The 19,491-nt window shown below is 59.2% G+C and overlaps 7 protein-coding genes across 7 annotated transcripts; 3 read left to right on the top strand and 4 right to left on the bottom strand.

The window, feature by feature from the left end:
• Positions 1-459: 459 nt before the first annotated feature.
• Positions 460-2,336, bottom strand: BDZ90DRAFT_264309 (hypothetical protein; the record flags this gene model as incomplete). The annotated part of the gene is made up of 2 exons (XM_025508632.1): positions 918-2,336; positions 460-887 (listed from the first exon to the last, which is right to left on the bottom strand). Exons 1-2 carry the CDS (start codon positions 2,221-2,223, stop codon positions 460-462), a joined length of 1,734 nt encoding a protein of 577 aa, XP_025363002.1. The 5' UTR covers positions 2,224-2,336.
• Positions 2,337-2,454: 118 nt separating this feature from the next.
• BDZ90DRAFT_231376 (kynureninase) lies at positions 2,455-4,293 on the top strand. The gene has a single exon (XM_025505838.1). The coding sequence runs from the start codon at positions 2,506-2,508 to the stop codon at positions 4,171-4,173; it is 1,668 nt and encodes a 555-aa protein (XP_025363001.1). The 5' UTR covers positions 2,455-2,505; the 3' UTR covers positions 4,174-4,293.
• Positions 4,294-5,225: 932 nt separating this feature from the next.
• Positions 5,226-10,199, top strand: BDZ90DRAFT_146931 (hypothetical protein). The gene is made up of 2 exons (XM_025503505.1): positions 5,226-5,244; positions 5,509-10,199. The coding sequence occupies exon 2, from the start codon at positions 5,670-5,672 to the stop codon at positions 10,083-10,085; it is 4,416 nt and encodes a 1,471-aa protein (XP_025363000.1). The 5' UTR covers positions 5,226-5,244; positions 5,509-5,669; the 3' UTR covers positions 10,086-10,199.
• Positions 10,200-10,312: 113 nt separating this feature from the next.
• On the bottom strand, positions 10,313-12,208 carry BDZ90DRAFT_259431 (hypothetical protein; the record flags this gene model as incomplete). The annotated part of the gene is made up of 2 exons (XM_025508159.1): positions 10,313-11,913; positions 11,986-12,208. The coding sequence occupies 2 exons, from the start codon at positions 12,206-12,208 to the stop codon at positions 10,313-10,315; spliced, it is 1,824 nt and encodes a 607-aa protein (XP_025362999.1).
• A 244-nt stretch (positions 12,209-12,452) lies between these two features.
• On the bottom strand, positions 12,453-14,279 carry BDZ90DRAFT_245780 (subtilisin-like protein; the record flags this gene model as incomplete). Its single annotated transcript, XM_025507523.1, has 2 exons — positions 12,453-13,616; positions 13,662-14,279. The coding sequence occupies 2 exons, from the start codon at positions 14,277-14,279 to the stop codon at positions 12,453-12,455; spliced, it is 1,782 nt and encodes a 593-aa protein (XP_025362998.1).
• An 820-nt stretch (positions 14,280-15,099) lies between these two features.
• On the top strand, positions 15,100-16,379 carry BDZ90DRAFT_146936 (hypothetical protein). The gene is made up of 5 exons (XM_025503506.1): positions 15,100-15,396; positions 15,477-15,556; positions 15,632-15,891; positions 15,969-16,147; positions 16,224-16,379. The coding sequence occupies exons 1-5, from the start codon at positions 15,197-15,199 to the stop codon at positions 16,285-16,287; spliced, it is 783 nt and encodes a 260-aa protein (XP_025362997.1). The 5' UTR covers positions 15,100-15,196; the 3' UTR covers positions 16,288-16,379.
• A 92-nt stretch (positions 16,380-16,471) lies between these two features.
• Positions 16,472-19,051, bottom strand: BDZ90DRAFT_210026 (HECT-domain-containing protein; the record flags this gene model as incomplete). The annotated part of the gene is made up of 1 exon (XM_025504064.1): positions 16,472-19,051. A coding segment is annotated over one exon (2,580 nt), but the record flags the coding sequence as incomplete, so codon positions are not given.
• Between the last annotated feature and the right edge of the window lie 440 nt (positions 19,052-19,491).

Genomic DNA, 19,491 nt, shown 5'->3' with positions numbered 1-19,491 from the left:
CAGAACGCAACACAAGACCAACAGCAGCAAAGGCGCTGGTAGCCCCCCACACCGTTTGTCCAAAGTGTCTCTCAGTACGCATCATCGCATCTCGCATCTCGCATCTCGCATCTAGAACCTATAATTGTGAAACTCTTTCCATACAATCATCTCTCTGCAAGTGCAGGTCCTCGTGATGATGGTGATGATGGTGATGATGGTGATGATGGTGATGATGGTGTTGTTGGTCAAGTCTAGTGGGACAAGTGCGAAGGTGAAGTGCTGTGCTTCTGCTCGTCCGACCTGCTTAGCTCTGCCTCTGCATTGCGCTGTCCAAGCAAGAAAGGCCCGGCGGGCCCTTTCGTCCAACTCAACGCAAGACCTGCTCTTGCTTTTCTCTGCTTACTTGCAACTTCGTCCTCTGCTCGATCCTCGGCGCCAAGTCACGAGCATGCCCTCACCGCAGACCGTCCCTTCCATCTAGCCCCTCCTACTTCTGTCCCTCTCATGAGCCTCAACCGCGCGATGGGGTCCGAGCTTATGCCCACTTGAGTGGCGCCACGATGATTCGTCGACATGCGGCGCCGATGCCCCTTCGACTCCACCATTGCCTCGCTCCAATGAGCCATCTGCTGTGCTTCGGCGCCTGCAGTAGGCAGCATTGACGTCTGCGGTAGTCGAAGAAGAGCGAGCACGGAGCGTAGCGTGATGGACACTCGAAGCAGGTTGGGCCATCTCCACGTCGGGAGTACCGACCATGGATGAGCGACCACGCACACTACCGGGACCCCTACGACGCTGGCCTTGCGAATCCTCAGGCGGCGGGCTCATTCCCGACTCGTAATGTTCTTCCGCAGCCTCATCGTCGTCCTCCCCTTCATCAGCGCTGGCGGCCTCGTGCCTCTCATCTTCCGCCATGGTGGACGTCAATTGTACACCTCGCGCTCCTCGGGCGTCGAGGAAGAACTTGACCGCTGGCACTAGAAGCGTATGGCCCAGCAAACTTGCGAGGACGAGAACGAAGGTGATGGGTCGGATGAGCTCACGTACTCGCTGACCCATTGGGTCGAGGCCGTCTGACACGAGGGGAAACTCGTGAAGGATGATGCTAGCGTACAGGATCGCCCCGGCTCCAATGGGGCCAAAGTAGCCAACGAAGGCCGCCTCGCTGACATCACGGAGTGCGGGAATGGCCTTGTAGAAGAGGAGCATAGGTGGGAGACGTCGAAGTAGGAGGACGAGAACGGCTAGTACGATGAGCCTCCAAGGTGTGATCCCGAGGTCGGGCAGATTGAATGTAGCAAAGGGCACGGCCGCTCCAGCGAATGCAAAGAAGATGCTGTTGAGCAAGAAGTCTAAGACGTTCTGCACCTCGTCTTCCTCCGTCTCCACTCGATACCAGTCGTCGTACGTAAATGCATTGCCCGCCACGAAGGAGACGAGGACATCGTCGAGTCCCATTGCGCCTGCGAGGCCGATGGAGGCGAGACCGAGCATGGGGCCAAAGAGGAGGAACGACTCCTTGTCGATGAAGTCGTGTCGGCAGGAGAAACGCAGAGCCCTGTTGGCCGCCAAACCGATAGCTACACCCATTGCTGCGCCCGCCACGACGGTATAGACTATATCAGTCAGCAGCCAATTGCCGAGTGCCTGCGAGGTTGTGGGCGCCTTGAGGAGGCGGATAGCCAGAAAAAGGAAGGGATAGGCCAAGCCATCGTTACAGCCCGACTCGGCTGAGATGACATTGCGTAGCCTGGCAGGCACGTACTGGTCCGCAAAGCTTCCCTTTACCAATGCGTTGCTCAACACCGGGTCCGTAGGTGTCGCAGAGGCAGCTATGACGAGCGCGACGATCAAGGGCACGTCGGGGATGACCCATGTGATGAGCACCGCGGTGATGAGCCACATGCATGCCATGACCGGTATCAGCATGATGGACAGACTGCGCAGCTCATGAATGAGGTAGTACTTTGGCAGTTGGACGCCCACCAGAGCGACCTGAATGCCAATGACGATTCTGCTCAGACCGAGGGAGATTTGGTCTGCGTACGCTGCATCTTCTCCTTCTCCATCCCATTTTGTGAGCTGCCCTAGTCCATAGGGTCCGATGAGGATGCCGACGAGAAAGGCGAGGGGTGCTTCGGACAGATAGAGGCGCTCTTTGATTTGGTAGCTGAACAGGCCGTAGAGGCAGGCAAAGAGACCGAAGGAGAGGGCGACGGCGTCGAGCTCTTCAATGGCCATGACGGGCTACTGAAGGGAGCGGTCGTGGATTGCCGATGTAGATGTGAGGTCCGTTCGACTTCTACTCTACTCTACTCTAGATTGAATGCGGTGATCGATGAATGAAGACAAGGGCAGCGTCAATTTGGAACCCCCTTTTCCTCCCAGGGCGCCAGGGCAACTTGACTCCACTTTTGGGATCGGTCTTGCCCCCGCCTCCACGCGTCTGAGTTGGCGGCGGACTCTTTCTTTTCTTCCCATCTCCTCAATCCTAACCTCCTCTGGTCTGCGGAATTGACCGCCATGACCTCCCAAACCGGCTCCGCCGACTCATCATGGCTCACAGCCGAGATCAAAGAAGAGGCTGCATCCATGTACCTCGAGCCGTCGTCCCTGGGCTTCGCCCGCCTCCTCGACGACAACGACCCCCTCGCCCGTCTGCGGCAGGAGTACCACCTTCCCCTACGCGAAGCTGCCGCTCACTCAGCATGGCCCTCCGACAAGGCCGCTCCGAAACCTTCATCATCCAAACCGGCCTTGTACCTCTGCGGCAATTCCCTGGGACCAATGGCAAAGCGCACGCACCAGTACGTGAGCGAAGAGCTCGATGCTTGGGCCACGCATTCCGTCTTGGGGCACTTCAACCACCCAAAGGGGTCAGATAGGCAATGGACGCAGATGGAGCAGACGCCACAGCGTATCATGAGCGACATCGTCGGGGCAAAGCCGTCGGAGGTGGCCCTGAACAACACATTGACGTCGAATCTGCACACCCTCTTAGCTACCTTCTATCGTCCGCTGGCTGTGCCACAAGGCGTAGGGAGCAGCGGCAGCGCTAATGGCAAAATGCGCCACAAGATCATTCACGAGCGCAGCCCCTTCCCCTCGGATGGGTACACCCTCACCTCCATCGCTCAGCTCAACAATCTCGACCCAGAGCAGACGCTCGTCCCGCTCTCCCCCCGCACCGGCGAGGACACGCTCCGCACAGAGGACATCCTCTCGACCATGGAGCGCGAAGCGGCAACAGGAGAATGCTGGGGCATCTTACTCGGCTCAGTGCAATACCTCACCGGCCAGGCTTTCGAACTGGGCAAGATAGCAGCAAAGGCTCATGAGCTAGGCATCTTCGTCGCCTATGACTTGGCCCACGCCTTCGCCAATGTACCTCTTGCCCTGCATGACTGGGGCGTAGACTTTGCGGCGTGGTGCACGTATAAGTACGGCTCTTCTGGCCCTGGTGGCATTGGAGGCATGTTCGTTCATGAGAAGTGGCATGACAAGGCGCTGCAGAGGCCAGCGGGTTGGTGGGGCCACAACAAGGCGACGCGATTTGCCATGCCCAAGGAGTTCGACCCGATGCGTGGAGCGGCCGGTTGGCAGCAGAGCAACCCTAGCGCGCTGGATGTTGCGGCGTTGAGGGGTAGCTTGGAGACCTTGGCGCTTAGTCTCGATCTCGCCGGCAATGCTCAAGGAGGCTTTGCGAGCGAGGCATGGCAGAAGGAGCGGGAAGGACAGGACAAAATTGGGTACGGTAGCATCATGCCCCTGCTAAGGGCTAAGTCGCTCAAGCTTACAGGCTATATGGAGCATCTTCTCTTCGAGGTTCCGGAGAACAAGGCCATTTTTGAGAAGGTGGGCATCAAGCTTGTCTCACCGGACGACCCGGAGCAACGTGGCTCTCAGTTGACGATCAGGGTCCCAAACGCTGCGGCGAACGGCTCATCCCAGAGCAACGGCAACACGGACGACTCCCCCGCCGCAGCCCCCGCCGTAGCTGGCCCGACGGCCAAGGGCACGCTCGTCTCCCGGGTGCAGGCGCACGCAGAGGAGCACTTTGGGCTCATTGCAGACATCCGCAATCCAGATGTACTTAGGTTGGCGCCCCTCGCTCAGTACTCGACGTTCGAAGACGTATGGCGGGCAGTGCAGGCGCTGAAGGAAAGCGTTGAGGCAGTGTCAGGGGCGTGATGAGAAGCTGGGGTGCCAAGAGAATGGTATTGATCACTCATAGTAACCCACGTCATTGAATGCGAATGAGTGTCTCATTTCTCAGTTGTGCTTCTTCAATTAGATCTATGACGCTCAAGCGCTCTTTCTCCCGTTCAACATCGGGATTTCTTTCCACGCGGCCCCACGCTAAAGCTGCTCCGCTGCGCCAGGCAGCGCCACCACTCGGCTTTCTCATCCCACGACGAAGATGAAGGCGCTCCCATATGTCTCTCTTACCAAGCACAGCATCACCACCGCTGTGCCTGCCATTATAGAGCAATGTGTGCGCGGGTGATCAGCAGGAACGATCTGCTTCTCGAATTCAGCCGGTGTCACTATGTTCATCGCGGCAGCGTTCTCGTCGTGTGGGTGGCAGTCATCGTCGTTGGAGGTGCGGGGTCGCCGCTGCTTCTCATGCTTCTCGTGTTCATGCGCTTGCTTGCTTGCCTGCCTCACACACTCGTCCTGCCCTGCTATGCTGCTGCCTGCTCTCGCTCCTCTTGTCGGAAGACTCAAAATCAATGCAGGCGCATCTCGTCTGCCGCCCACCCGCCAGTCCGGCTCAGTCCGCCGTGGGTCGGTCGGTCGGTCGTGCGCCATCTCGCTCACTGCCGCTCGCGTTTTGCAAGAGCTTTGATTCTTACAATCTGCTCTCTGATCCTTCTTCTCCATCATCGAGGATAGCATACGGGCAAGGCGGACCATTGACGAGGCGCAGTTGCGTTCGCCCCTCTCACCGTCATCCATCATCCAGCTCATCTCGGCAGGCGCGACGTGGCACGGCTCATCACGGCACGGCTCAGACGGCGGCGGCGGAACACCTCCTTCCATCATCGGCGGGACCAAAGTGATTGCTTTGCAATCTTCATCTTGTTCCTGTCGACGAGCGAAGGAGCGGTCAGAGGCTCATCATCTCCTCGGCCTACATTGTCCGGCGCGCAACGCCCGCACCTCCTCCGCGACTCCAAGCCTCTTTCGTAGCGCCAGAGGACAGGACGTCACATCGCTCCCGACAGCTGCTACCGCCTCTGCCTGGCACATCCGCACGAGGTGAGTGAGAGATCACGACGGCGGTGCTGACGGCACACTGCGGGACGGTACGGGTCGAGAATGGCTTCGTCTGGCGAAAGTCGACGATACGTGGCCGTAGATGGCTGCCACACCCTTCTATCCTGTCAAGGTGGACAAGATCCATCGACCGCGACGGCTCGACTCCTGATCATCCGTACCGTCGTGTCACCGCCGCCATGAAGCCCGAGTGCTCGGCTGTTGTCGAAGATGAGCTGACGGATCTCGCCCTCATCCGCCGCTCAGGCATTCCGGCTGGACAAACGGTTGATCCGGCTGTGCTCTGGCAACAGCGCGGTACCTCGCCATCGATCAGCGCTGCTCTCGAGCATTTTGACTCTTCTTCTATCGCTACATCCATCATCATCACCGATCCACATCCCTCGCATACCCAGCCATCCTCTCTGATGTCGCAGCAAGCTTCAATCTCCTCATCGAACGGCGCAGCAAAGGACGCCAGCGCCGCGGCTATGAGTCCAAGGACTGGCGACGAGCCCTCAAGCTCTCAATCGCCCCCACTCGCGCCAACCTCCGCCAAGACGGAGGGCAGCGGCTCTCCCCCACCCGGACAGCGCAGGAAGCGTACAAGGCCCGTGAGCGCCTGTGAAGCCTGCCGAGCTCACAAGGTCAAGTGTATCCTCAAGCCCGATCAGCCCATCTGCGAGCGTTGCGCTTCGGCGGGCAAGGAATGCCTCTTCCGCATCGATGATCTGCGCCCGGACTTTAGGGCTGAGCGATTTGGTCATTTGGGGCCTCCGGGGGCTGATGCGAGAGAGATTAAGAGCAAGCCCAAGGCGCACAGGAAGGAGTCGACGAGTGGAGGAGCGGCCCACCGCCGCAGTTTGACTGGGCACTCGCGAGAGGAGCCAGAGGAGGGCGAGGAAAGCGCAAAGAAGAGGTCGAGGAAGGATTCGGTCAAGACCGCTGCGCCGGCGCCCACCGCAGTTGAGCATGGTGCACCCATCGTCGTCGATCCTGTGATGCGCGCGCCTCCTTCCCACATGGTAGCACAAGCTTCAAGCAGTTCCTCGCCGCCGCCGCCGCCGCATCCTATGATGCCGCCTCATCATGCTGCGCCATACCCACCTGGTTACGGATTCGGGGCTCATCGTACAAACTTCGCCACTCCTACACCAGCTTTGCCTCATCCGCCCCCACCCCATCCCGCCCAAGTCGGCTACCCGACGGCCACTCCCAACATGTACCATCCACCGCCCGCAGGATACGGTCATGGCTATGACGGCTACAGTCAAGGCTCAGCCAGACCTCCTCCTCCGCCTGTGCCGACCTACTACTCCACGCAGCCGCCTGTCATGTATGGCTCCCCACACTCGGCCGCCTTGCCATACCCAACCCCTCCGCCGGGCCGACCGTCACCCTACTCGCCTCGAGAGAGCGATCGCGACAGGGAGCGGCTACATCGACCACGCGCCCCTTCGGCAGCCGGCTCACCATCAGCCTTGCCACCAATCCGTACCGCCTTTCCTGGCTTAGGCAGCGAGTCGTCATCGAGCGGCGAGAGGCGTTCGAGGTATCCAAGCGAATGGGATCGACCACTGACGGGGGCCTCAGACACTCGGTCAGAACGGCCCTTCTCTCCGCTCACAAAGACGAGGCTGCCGCACTCGCCAGGCAGTGTGCATCGCGAGCTACCGAGCGCCCCTTCACATCAGGAGCGCAGAGACGGTGCATCACAGCAAGGCCATTCTCACTCGACCTCGCAGCATCAGCATCAACAGCAGCAGCAACGAGTAACCTTCCACTCGCCTCCTGCCGACGATCACCCATCCGCTGGCGAGGCTCACACAGCTGGTTCTCAAGGCAGTCGCAGCTCGGCGGCAAAAAAGCCCTCTCTCGTTGTTCCCTTCTTCCGCTGGTTCGGTCTCACGGCCAACACGCCTGGCTACCGTAGGATCAAGGTCGCCGTCAACCCAGATGTGCCTCAAGATGAGGACGACAAGCCACCCTCTGGCACCGAGCAAGAAGATGGCGAAGGAGGCGATGGTGCAACACAGGCGTCTGGAGCTCCCGCTGAGCGAGCCAGCGACGACGACGCCACGGGCAAGACAGCCCTACCGAATGGCAGCCCTACTCAGCCACCTGCAGACCACCCCTCGTCGACCTCTGTTACCCCCTTGACGCCTAGGCTGCACGGGTCTCGTCACCTTTTCGGCGGAATGGAGCAAGACTCCGTCGCCTCGTCAACATCTCGCGACCTGTTCGACCCCTCGCGACCACGCTATCCACGCAAGGACATTCTCCTCCATCTGTCGGAGCTTTTCGTCAAGTACTTCCGCACTCATCTCTGCCCCTGGATTATCGAAGAAGAGCTGCTCAAGAGCGTTCAAGACGGCACAATGCCCTCAATCCTCGCCAACTCCATCTGCGCGATGACTGCCCGCTTCTCCGACTGGGCTGAGCTCAAGCGCAAGCCTCCCAAAAGCGTAGGCGAGTGCTTCAGCGAGATGGCAAAGACACTCATTGTGCCCATGCTCTCCTGGCCGAGCCTCGACGTTATTGAAGCATTGATCATCCTGAGCTATGCGGAATTCGGGGCCGGATCTGATTCAGGGTTGTGGATGTACTCGGGGATGGGCATGCGAATGGCCATGGACCTGGGAATCGAGCACGAATCGACAATTCAGAGTCTGCCGACCAAAGCACAACAGGAGAAGGCCCGCTGGCTGTTCTGGTCGGGATGCTACGCCATCGATCGCATCACCTGTTTCGGCACAGGTCGGCCCGTCACTCTTCTCGACCACGCCATCGACTGTCGCCCTCCTGTCGTTGAGGCTACGGCGGACACCTTCTTCGCGAGCCAGATCATCCAAGTTCTCCTCCGTCGTGGCAGGATGGGTGAGCTCCTCAATCGTCGCGACGACGGAATGCGCCTCAGCGAGAAGAAGGTCCGCCTCACCGAGCTCTGGCAGGAGTGCGCCGCCTACTTCCAGTCCCTGCCCTCCAGCTGCGCATTTGGCGTGCAGAGCTTCAAGCGTGCAGCAAGCAACAATCAAGGGTCGGCCTTCCTTTATTTGCACGTCCTGTTCCAGTCTACGATCAGTCTACTGGAGCGACCCGGCATGATGAGGGCGAGGGACACCGACTTCTCGGCCCCGCCACAGAGCAGTTCGACGGTCATGAGCGCTGCGGGCCACATCTCGGCTTCAGCGTCACGCTCCATCGTGGATATGGTAGCCCTTGCTGCTCATGTGGATCCGAAGAGCTTCCATTCGTCGCCGTACCTTGATCAACTCATCCTGCCTACTGGCCGCCTGTTCGTTGCAGAGAGGGAAAGCATCAACGAGGCGATGAAGCAGTGTGGATACATGCCCGGCCAATCACGCCAGTCCAGCCCTTCAAGGCAATTGCACACCAGCAATAGCGAGAGCACGGCCGGCGGTGGTAGCACGACAACTGCAACGGGAACGACGGCTGCCACAACGGCGGTCACTGATGCTTCCTCGTCAGGGCAGAGTGATCGCATCACCAACTTGATGCGGCACCGCAAGGTGATTACGGACAACCTGACGAAATGCACCGTCTGGCTGCGCACTTTGAGCCACTACTGGGCAGGCGCTTCCTGGCCTGCGAGGGCTCTCGAGCAGGAAGCGGCGGGCGCGTCGGGCAGCGATGTGATACCGGACGCGGATGATGAGGATGCAATGCAGGCACCACTGAGAGACATGGAGCTCCTCAGTGCATGGGCGAAGGATAAGCTTAAGCAAGCCAAAGTCAGGATGGCCTCTAGGAGAGGGAGCGCGGCTACTCTTGCGGGAGCGGCGGGCGGTACTGCGGGCGGTGCTGCTGCTGGAGAGACGTCGTTGACTGCTGTGACGAGTGGCCTGCGGAACTCAATGGGCAGCCCTGGCGCGGCGACAAGTATTGCGAGCTTGCTTGCGGCCGCCAATGCCGCTCAGCAACAGCAGCAGCATCCGCAAGCAGCGCATCATCAACAGCACGAGGGTATTCTGGACTCAGCCTCAGCCTCTGCCTCCGGCTCAAGCGGTGACAATCCTCTAGGTCTCGCTCTCTCCGGCCAGCTTTCCACCTCTGTCGAGATTGACATCCGCGCTCTGGTCGATATGTGGGCTGCGGAGCAAGAGCGCGTGCAGTCCTCCTCTGGACCTGGTGCGAATGGCAATGGCATGGGAGGCGGAGGAGGTCACGGCACCGCGTCGAATGGCGCAAGCACACCGTACGGTAAGATGTGGACTGCTGCTACACCTGGGCCATTCGATGGTTACCAGCAGCAGCAGCACGGCCAGCACGGAGCGCACCAGCAGCACTACGCCGCAACTCCCGGCCACCATCAGTCGTCCTACGGCCAGCATCCCTCCCATCCCTCTATCTCATCATCATCAGCGCACGCGCCTCCGCATCCTCAATCTCACCAAGCTCAACAACACCATGCTCAGCAGGCTGGCCTCAACCCTTCGTCAGGCCATACCGGTCCACCACCCACGATGGACTTCTCCGCCCTCCAGCTCGAGGAGCTCCTCTCTGCCGACCTGTCCACCACTACCATGGGCGGTACGGACGAAAGTGTCTTCCCGCTTCTGCCACTTGATCTCTCAAGCTTGGATGACTTTGTCGGTGGGCTCGGCGCTGGTGGAACAGCGAGCGGGCAAACGCCGAGCAATGCAGCGAGTGGCGGAGACGCGGCTGCGGGGCACGGGCAACATCCAAATCAGCAGGCTCACCAGGGAGGGGCGGGCTTTGGCGCTCCTGGGCATGGGTACATGCCTGTTGACACCAACGGTAGCAACGGCGGCAACGGCTTCCTGCCTCATGGCATCAGTTCGGCCCTCTTTGGCTTCCACTGAAGAGCGAACGCAGACGAGTAGCGCGTCGAGGTTCATAATGTTGAAAGTGCTGTATCATATCGTGCTTGCTTAGCTGCTTGCCCACTTGTCTGCTTGCTTGGCGTCTTTCGATCATTCTTCTTCTCTGATTCTATCTGTCAATATCTCCTGAGCACTCTAATTCAGCAGGCTCGCCTTTCATCACAGCGTGACAAAAAACGAACGACGAGCTCCGTTGCATGGCGGGCTCATTGCCTCTCGGCTGCGGCGCGTCCTCTCATCTCTGGCTGATGGCTGCCCTCAGCCGGCGGTGGCGGTCCAGACTGGGACATCTCGTTCACTCCTGGCTGCTCCTGCTCATCCCTCTCCACCTCTTCATCAGTCAGCTCCTCCTCCTCCGCAATGCCCGCATGCACCCCTCCCAATCCCTTGCGCTTAGGCCAGTGCCAACCATCGCTCCACGTTGTCTCCCTGCGCACTGGAAGCAGGACAGGAAGCCAAGCACGAAGCTTTGCGATCCTCCCTACTCCTGTTGCTGTCGACGGTTCTCCTCCTCCTCGTCGTCTTGCCCCTCCCCTCTCTGTTCGTGGCAGCGCGACGCTCCCCCAATTGCGCCAATTCTCCCACTTGTTGCCCATACTATACACATTCGCAAATTTGACGCCGCGCCTCTTCGCCAGTCCCTCGTACAGACTCGAGCGGTCTGATGCTTCTACATTCGTCTCTCCCTTGCCCAGCATGAGAAGATGCGAGACGCCCATGACGCAGAGCGCAAAACCCATCACGCCGCAGAGGATGTACGTGATGAGGACGAAGCCCCGTGGTACCACGTTCGTCCCTCCAAAGCTGACCAAGAGGCGTGGGGTGGCGTCGTAAGCCCTGAGTAATTTGGCCGCCGCAATGAACTCTCTGGTCCCACAGGCGAGGACGATTGCCATCCCGAGAGTGAGAGAGAAGAGGAACATAAGGAAATGTCGCTCGTTGTAAAGTCCCACGCACTGGTTGAGCCAGGGGCAGTGGTGGTCGTACTTTATCACACAGATCTTGCAGACAGAGCAATGGTGCGTCCGTTCTGGCTTTGGGGGTGGGACGAGCGTGTACGCTTGGGAGGGAGGGAGCCATGTGAGGATAGACCGGCGGAGCGGGAGGAGCAGGCTATCCTCTTCGGCGGCAGTGAGGTGGAGGAAGCGGTTGCGCTTGGTAATAGAGGGAGAGGAGGAAGATGAGGGGATAAGCTTCTCCCGCTCATCCTCTTCTGTATCATCCTCATCGTCTGCGCGTGGAGAAGCGGCCCTCGAGCGTAATGACGAGCCAGCTTCTTCATGCAGCAAACCTGTCATCGCCGCAGACGAAACTGCCTGCTCTCCCTCAACGCCCGCTTTTGTCCTCTTGTTACGTTCCACCTCCCTCAACTCCGGCGGCAGATATGCCAAGGCCTTCCAGAGCGGAATCTGAGAGCATTTGAAGCACATCTTGACTCTCGGCCAATGATCGTCGTCGTTGTCGTCTCCAGCCTCTCCATTTCTACCGTCTCTACCCTCTCTCCGCATTTGTGGTAGCCTCTCCCTCGGAATGGTTCCATCGTCGACCCATTGACTCCTCCGTCTGGCCTCGGCCGCATACTGCCTCCATCTCGCATCAATGGCCGCAATGTCGTCGCCCGCGAGTCGGCAGGACTCGAGCGCGAAGGAGGCGACGAAGCCCGGTGGGGTGCGACAGGCTGTATAGTAGAACCAAGCGATGGTATGCATGATGCTGAGGCACGTGAGGAGGGCCAGAGGGAAGATCAGGAAGCTGAGGGAGAGGGATGGTGAACGAGGTGGGAAGGCCGAGGGGAGGAAGAGGAGGACTGGGGGAAGCGAGAAGGGTCAGGATTAGTTTGGCTATCGTAGTGGGTCAAAGAGGCGCCGAGAAAGCTCACAGAAGGTCCAAGCACCGATGGAGACGAGGACAATGCAGAGCGTGACGAAGATGGGGCCGGCGCTCCCCATCAACCAGTCTGCCGCTCGCTCAACAGCTCGAAAGGAGCGGTTGACCCACTGGTCCAACCTGGGCACTCTCGGGCAGAAGCCAGCGCTGCCATTGCCCTTGGAAAAAGCCCCTTTGACGACGTCTCGACAGTTGACGTCGACGTCGGTAGCCATCCCGACACAGGAGAGAGGGAAAGGGAGCAGAAGGAGATAGAAGAGGATAAGGAAATGAGGAAAGCTGAGAGTCGCGCTCGCAGTCCGCCTTCACAGCCCGACGCACAGGCCAACGGCTCACGCTCGCGCGACACAAAACACATTCAACCCTCATCATTGGCCGAGCTCATTCGAGAGAAATTGCATTGTCCTTCCGACGATAATCAACATACAGTAGATACAGTCCAATGTCCACACAGCCTGTTCACGCGCCGACTAGCTTCTTGAGGGTGTCAAATTGGGGAGTCCCGTACCCAACGGCAGGGTCCCATCCCTCCAAAGCCGGGAAACCGTCTGTACCGCAGCCCGTAGCAGATCCTTGTGTAATATCATTGAAACCTTTGCCCTCCAGGCCATAGATTAGAGGGTTCAAGAAGCCCAGCTGCGGCTTGCCCGCCTTGAACCTCGCGTCGTTCAAGAGGGCAACGATGCTAGCAAAGAGGGGCGTAGAGGCTGAAGTGCCAGAAACGGCGCCGAATTTGCCCTTGACCGCAATCTTGAAGCGCGATCCCTGAGCTGCGATATCGGGGTAAGCACGCCCGGTGTGGTTGTACAGGTTGGCGTGCTTGTTGCCGATCTTGGCAAGGTAGCCTGCAACGGCCTTCTTCTGGTAGTCGGGGCGAGGAAAGTAGTTGGAGAAGCCAGAGCCAGAGATGATGAATGATGCCTCCTTCGTGGTCACGACTTCAGGGTCGAAGCGCATGGTTGCGCCGACCGAGGTGACCCAAGGGCAAGTCGAAGGGAAAGTCGGCAAGAACATCGTCGTGTTCTTACCATCGTTGCTCTTGCACACTGAAGCAGTGTCACCGACACCGTTGTCACCGGAGGCGTACAGCATCGAGACACCACGGGCCGTCAATCCAGCAATATCTGAGCAGATGCGCTTGGCATACTCGAGCGGGACCGTCTGCTCATCGTCTCCATACGAGGTGGAGAGAACGGAGGGCAGCTTCTTGAGGCCAATAAGATAGTTCAGCTCGTCCTCGTAGGGCTCGTTGGTGTTGGTTGGGGTGAACGCGTCGGCCTTGAAAGGAGGACGACCGGCAGTCGAGTAGTAAGTTGAGTTGATAGGGTAAGCAATACCTGCGACCGTCTGGACGTCCAAGCTTGCCTCTCCTCCGGGCTTGCTCTGGTCGTTCAGGCCACCATTGATGGAGACTTCAGAGAACTTGTAGCCTTTGGCATCGGGTCGCTGGTCTGCCTCGTACTGAGCAAGGTCATCGTAGTTGGCGTACTCTTCGAGGAAGCCGCTAATGCCGATGAACTGGCCCTTGCCTGAGGGCTTGTAGTCCGCTGTGCCGTAGAGGTCACGCAGGCATTGCGCCGTGACCAGGTTGAACTGGCAGGACGAGGGCGCAGCGCTGCTAGCCTGGCCATTCTCGGCTGCAAAGGAGGACAAGCGGCTCTCGCCGACCTCGAGGTCATCATCCATGACCATCTTGTACGGGGCACGGAAGGAAGCGCCGCGCGCGAAGTTGGCAAGACCAAAGACGGCGTCAATGTGAGGAGCGACTTCGCGGGGCAGGGAGTAGCTCGTGGCAGTGAAGCGCTCTTCGCCCGAGTCGCGGTGCTGGAAGTAGGCAAAGTCGGCGTCGCCGAGCATGGCGCGCGCCTGAGCTAGAGGGACAGAGAAGCTGATCGAGTTGCCCATATCGCTGCGCTTGGTAACGTGAGACTCTTCGACGCCATGAGCCTGCAGCCATCGCGAGACGATGCTGCGCGTCTCTGCGGAGGGCGAGAAGTACTCGGCGACATCGTCTGCGGAGAGCCACTTGCCGTAGTCCGCGTGGTCAGGGTCTGAGATCTGCTGAAGACGAGCCTCGAGGCCAAGTTGGTCCCTCTTGGCGAGACCGAGGTGAAGGTGGACGACTTCGTTGCCCGTGGCTGGTGCGCGCTTGGCCCAGCCGGCGGGAATGGCGATGCTGTCCTTGCGAATGAAGGATGAGGGAGCGTATGGGCTGCTGCTAGGTGCGGCAAGGGCGAGTGAGGCCAGCAGCAGGGGAAGGAGCGTGACGAGGAGTGGCAATCTCATGATGACGTGAGGCAAAGCAGAGCAGAGCAGTCAGTGAGAGGATGAGAGAGAATAGTGATGAAGGCGAGTAGAAGGTGATCCGACACCGAGGGGTAAGTGGGCGAGAGTGGCGCCGAGGATAGGGGCAAGACGAGGTGAAGGACGCGAGGGTGCGAGGAGAAGTGAAGTGAAGTGAAGGGAGGGAGGGCGTCTGGTGTTAAGTGAAGGAGGGAACGCCAGCGTCGCCTCGTCTCAAAGATGGGTATATGAAGCAAGTGAGTATCTCTGCATCTCTGCGTTGGAGTCGCCTTTGTGCTATCGCAGGTGAGTTGTGCGTGTCATCATTTTGGCCGTTCGTCTGACCGCCCTCACCCAACCTGGCGCCTGCATGCAGAGTCCAGATTCGCTTCTGTCCGACGTGGGGGAGCCGGTGGAGAGTGGAACTTCCTTCATTCGCTTGCTTGAAAGGGGGCGCGGGCGGCGAGCTGACTCTGACTGACCATAGGAGCATTCGCTTCGCCGAGAAGCAAACCTCGGACCGAGCGAGCGAGAGATATCAAGGTACAGAGTAGGCAAGTCGGATGACGACAGCGATACGCTCGCCCTTGATGTGCTGACTCGGCGCTCTCGGCGAAGTCGACGGCAAGCAATGGCTGGCCATTAGCTCAATCTGGGTGTTGGACGGGCATCGACGTCGATGCAGGCAGGCGGTGCGCTGTGCTGTTCCACTGAGACAAGCCCATAGCTGCACGACCACGCGACCGCGAGTCAACTGACACCACGAGAAGAAGTACTCGCGGAAAAGCCGGGCAAGGCAGCCAACGCGGGGTCATTCGCAGCATCGACCCACACCCAGCCTTATCTCTTTACCTCATCCTTCCATTCTTCTGCCACCTCTCTCCTGCCTTGCTTGTTTGCTCGCCTGCCGACTCAAAAGAATGTCTGCATATGGCCGCGTAGCACCGCCGAAGCGCACCTCTGCGACGCCGCTTTCGCCGAGAGTCTACGCCTTGCCCGAGCGAGTAAGGAAGGACCCGTCTGACCCTCGAGAGGCGGTACTGTGCGTGCCCTTTGGGGAAGCCGGGCAAGGCCAGCTGCCGGAGGAGGGCGTCAAGCTGCTGAGGGGTATTTTCAATACGTGAGCTGATAATGCGATATCATAGACTTGCGGAGAACTGACTAGCTGATCGGTTGCGGTCTCGACCTGTCGCTGTGCAGCGAGCTCGAACGCGGTTTGACTTATCCTCAGGAGGAAATTATGTCGGACGATGCCTTTGCGTCGTACTTCCTTGGCTACGGTGCGTGCTGCGCGGTACGGCCGACTGTAAGGCCACCAGCAAGCTAATTGACGAGGAGACTGGCCTTCTTGCCAGACCTCATCGTGGGAATCTTCCTCCCCTCTCTGCCCGCGGGAATCAAGCCCACTGAAGCAGGAACAGATATCTCCCTAAGCGATGCCAATGTGGATGTGACGTCGCTCGACTGGAAGAAGTCATTGGCCTGCTTCTACTACGTCAAGCCAAATTATCCAGGTCGCTCGAGCCACTTGTGCAACGCTGGCTTTGTGGTGCCAGACTGGAATCGCGGGCTTGGTCTGGGTGGACTCGCGGGGAGGAGCTTCACCCACTATGGCGTCAGTAGAGGCCCGGATTCTGCAACCTCGTATCATCGTGGCCTGACCCCAGTTCCGCTCCGCCTTCTCGCTCACAGCCCACGCTAGGCTACGCAGGGTCCGTCTTCAACCTCGTCTACGCCAACAACGTCGCTTCGCTCGCAATCTGGCAACGCCTTGGCTTCACGCAGGTAGGCAAGATCCCCAATGCTGGTCGTCTGAGGATAGCTGGCGCGAAGGAGGGGGAGCCGCAGGAGGCATTCTATGATGCGTGGATGTGAGTAGGCGCGAGAGTGAGACGACCGCCTCACAGACGACCGACTGACCTATTCACGATGCTCCTCGACCCGCAGTATCCATTGCAACTTCGCTGAACGCCAAGCGAAGGAAGAGGCGGCCAAGAAGGAGGTAGCTTAGAGCACAGATGGCTCACCCCAGCATGCCAGCATTGCCTCTCGTTCAGCATCCAGCATTCCTTCTGCACTTGAGACGTGGCGCCATCGTGGCAATTGGTCAGCTGTCAATCTATTCATCGCTCAGCAATGTACATCAAAGAACCGCACAGTGTAAGAGGCCATAGAACTGTCTGCCTCCCCCTTCTCTACGACAGATCAAACCCAGCTCCCGACCTCACAGCAGTCAAGACCTTCTCCCTGCAAAGCTCGAAACTCCCGTACCGCGGCAGCTTCAGCAAGTTGACACAAGTGGAGCTTGTCGGCAGCCTTCCCTCGTCCTCTCCACTCAGCCTGATACAAAACTTCGGGTTGAGTTGCCCGAAGCCTAGTAGCGGCGGAGAAGGACACGAGGTAACGAATTTAAGCAGCGCCGCTCGTTCCTCCTGATCGAAGCTCTCGAGCGTCTGCCAGAAGTACTGGATTGCCAAGTCCTTCTCGTGGTAGTCCGAGTAGACGGTGTGCGCCTTCAAGTCATCCACGTCAATTGGCTCTTCTGAGCCACGAATGAGGCGAGAGAGCTCCTGCTGGTCGAAGATACTGAGCCAGCGCGGGTCGATGAGCTCGCTCAGCCCCGCAAAGAAGGCTGAGCTCTGCGCACGAATTTGCGCGTCGAGACGATAGTTGGCGACGAGGAAGATGTACGAGAGGCGATTCTTGTTGGTGACCGCCATGTTCCCTCCACCCGGCACAAGCTCCGTGACTTTACGTTGCCCGAACTCTTCGTCCGTCACCGTGAAGTTGAGGGATAGATCGGACTCCACGTCGCCTGCATAATTCTTGAGGTAGATCAGACCACGGTAGAGCTCGGAGTCGAAGGAGTCGAGCGAGGCAAGATCGTCCAGGTGGGTCAAGCCGCGTCGAGCTCCCAGCCACTTGCTTAGGAAGAAAGATGCAAAGCGCACGTCGACCAAGATCCCCTCATACAATGCTTTGCCCAGTACTCGACCGAGGAAGGAGTACCACTGCAGCTGCTCCGTCTGCCTGGCGTACGAGGCAGGATTGGGATAAAGCTCTTGCTGTTCAGTTGCGCGCCAGAGCCCGCGGTCCGTATCGAATGCTTCGCGGACGAGGCTGGTCAAAAATTCCTTGAAGACTCCACCACCATCGATGCCCGCCTCTTCCATCCCCCACTGGTCCATGAAGACGATCTCCACGCTCTCCTTCAGCTTCGAACCCAAGCCGTTGAGCTGCGCCATTCCGTCTTCAGCAACATGATCGCGGCGCACTGTAACGCGGCGGCGGTGATGGTGAAAGCTGTTGATGCTGCTTCTGTCGAGTCGAAGACGAACCGCATCCCGGTAAATGAAGGCGCGGAAGATTTGAATGCGCGTAGCAAAGGGGATGACAAAGGGAAGATTGTTGAGGATGCCCAGCCGAGGAGAAATAAAAGCCATCTTGCGGGCTGAGATAAACTTGCGCGAGGAGGCGCGGGCGGTCGTGGAACGCGGCATGGTGGCTTCCAGGGGAGCCATCTCCTCGTCGAAGAGGTCGTCGCCGTCAGCAGACGCGAGCGCAGCATTGGAGCTGCTCTGTGTGTTGGACTCTCTCTCCGCCTGCTCCTCAGCCAGCTTCTCCTCCTCAAGCATCACGCTCTCGATGAAGCTCTCCATGTCCATCTCGTCAGTCATAAGCCAGAAATCCTCCTTAGTGAAACGATGGCGTGCGTCGCGGGCATGAATCTGCTGGAGCAGTCGGGTTGCGAGGTCTCGCAACGCCGCAAAGGAGTAGCGCAGGCCGGGCACGTGCTGCGACGACTCAACGCTGCGTGGACCAACAGCAGCTACGTCTTGATGCCAGTACAGGGTGAAGGCGAGATTGCGGACGAGGGCAATGAGGCTGCTGACCTCGTCCATCGTGAGAGGATTGCGAGCTGCGATTGCCGTTCCCGACGCGGATGCCCCGCCACTGGTGGCTGAGCTGGGCGTTGCAGTGCCTCCTTGCCGTGAAGGGAAGAACTCGTCGTCACCAAGCGTGAGCAGCAAGCGCGAGTAAAGCTCTGCCAACAGCACTAGCGGCGCCCAGCCATCCACTGGTTTGCGGAAGAGGCTAGCATCTGCATTGCTGGCCGAGATGGAACCCAGTCGTCTTGCAAGAGGAGAGCTGCGCGTGTAACCTCGCCAGAGCTCGCGAATCGGGCCTTGTCCTGCCGCAGCAGAGGCAGAAGCTGCGTTGCTACTGGCAGGCGCGGCTGTTGACTCACTTGTTCCATACAAGACCGCATTGAGCGTAGCCGTTTTGATGTCGCTGGGCCAGGCAGCAAGAATTGAGCAGAGGAAGGAGTAGAGTGCTGGTCGCGTGGTCGATGGGAAGCGGTTTGACAGATTCAAGATGGCGGTGAGATGCTTGACCGAGGGCAGAATGGCGAGGCGTTTCTTTGTCTCGGCGTTGATTTCTCCCGTAGCTTCGGGCGCGAACGCTGCGGGGTCGACGTGGTCCTGCAGACCTGTGAGAGCGCCGAGATAGTCGTTGAGGCTCTTGCCCGTCTTCAAGAGGGGGACCCGTTGGCTGCCCAGAGCCAAGAAGTTGGCAAGTGTATGGACTGCTGCGAAAGCGGTCTCCGGCTGCGTCGCGTCCGAAAACGCTACACCTTGTGAGTTGAGACTGGCAGCCATCTCCTCGAGGGGAAAGCTGGCTGCAAGCTTGGCGAAGAGAAGCACGGGGAGGCGATTCGGTAGGGACGGGATGCTGAGAATGCTACGGGTGAAGAGCGAGACGATCGAGCGGCGTGGCTCGTCCGTTGTCGGGCCCGCTGGTATGAGTACAAAGGGAGCGAGAACTAGAGCGACGGCCTGCTCTGCAATGGAGGCGGGGCCTTTGCGGTTGGTCGGCAAGTTCTGAAGGACAGCAGCCAAGACGCGATACGGGTCACTCTCGAGGATTTGCCGTGCCAGAGACTGCTGCGCGGGCATGCTTGAAGGGCTGAGAACTGCACCAAGCAGCCTCAAGTAGGCGGACTGCTCCTCAAAGCCGACATGCTGTGCTTGATGAATAAGACGCTGACCCATCTGCCCGATAATAGTCTTGGCGTGCGTGGCGAACTCGATGGATGAGGCAGCGAGGGTGGTCGAGAAGACGGTCTGCGATGCAGCTTGCGAGGAGGATGTCTGCGCCGGCTGTTCTGACATCTTACTGCACCATTGCTTGACCAGATTTTCGTCCACCGAAG

The sequence above is a fragment of the Jaminaea rosea genome, assembly GCF_003144245.1.
Source record: "Jaminaea rosea strain MCA 5214 unplaced genomic scaffold BDZ90scaffold_4, whole genome shotgun sequence".
Taxonomy (NCBI): domain Eukaryota; kingdom Fungi; phylum Basidiomycota; class Exobasidiomycetes; order Microstromatales; genus Jaminaea; species Jaminaea rosea.
The sequence above is the reverse complement of the archived record's forward strand: the minus strand, read 5'-3'. Positions and strand labels throughout refer to the sequence as shown.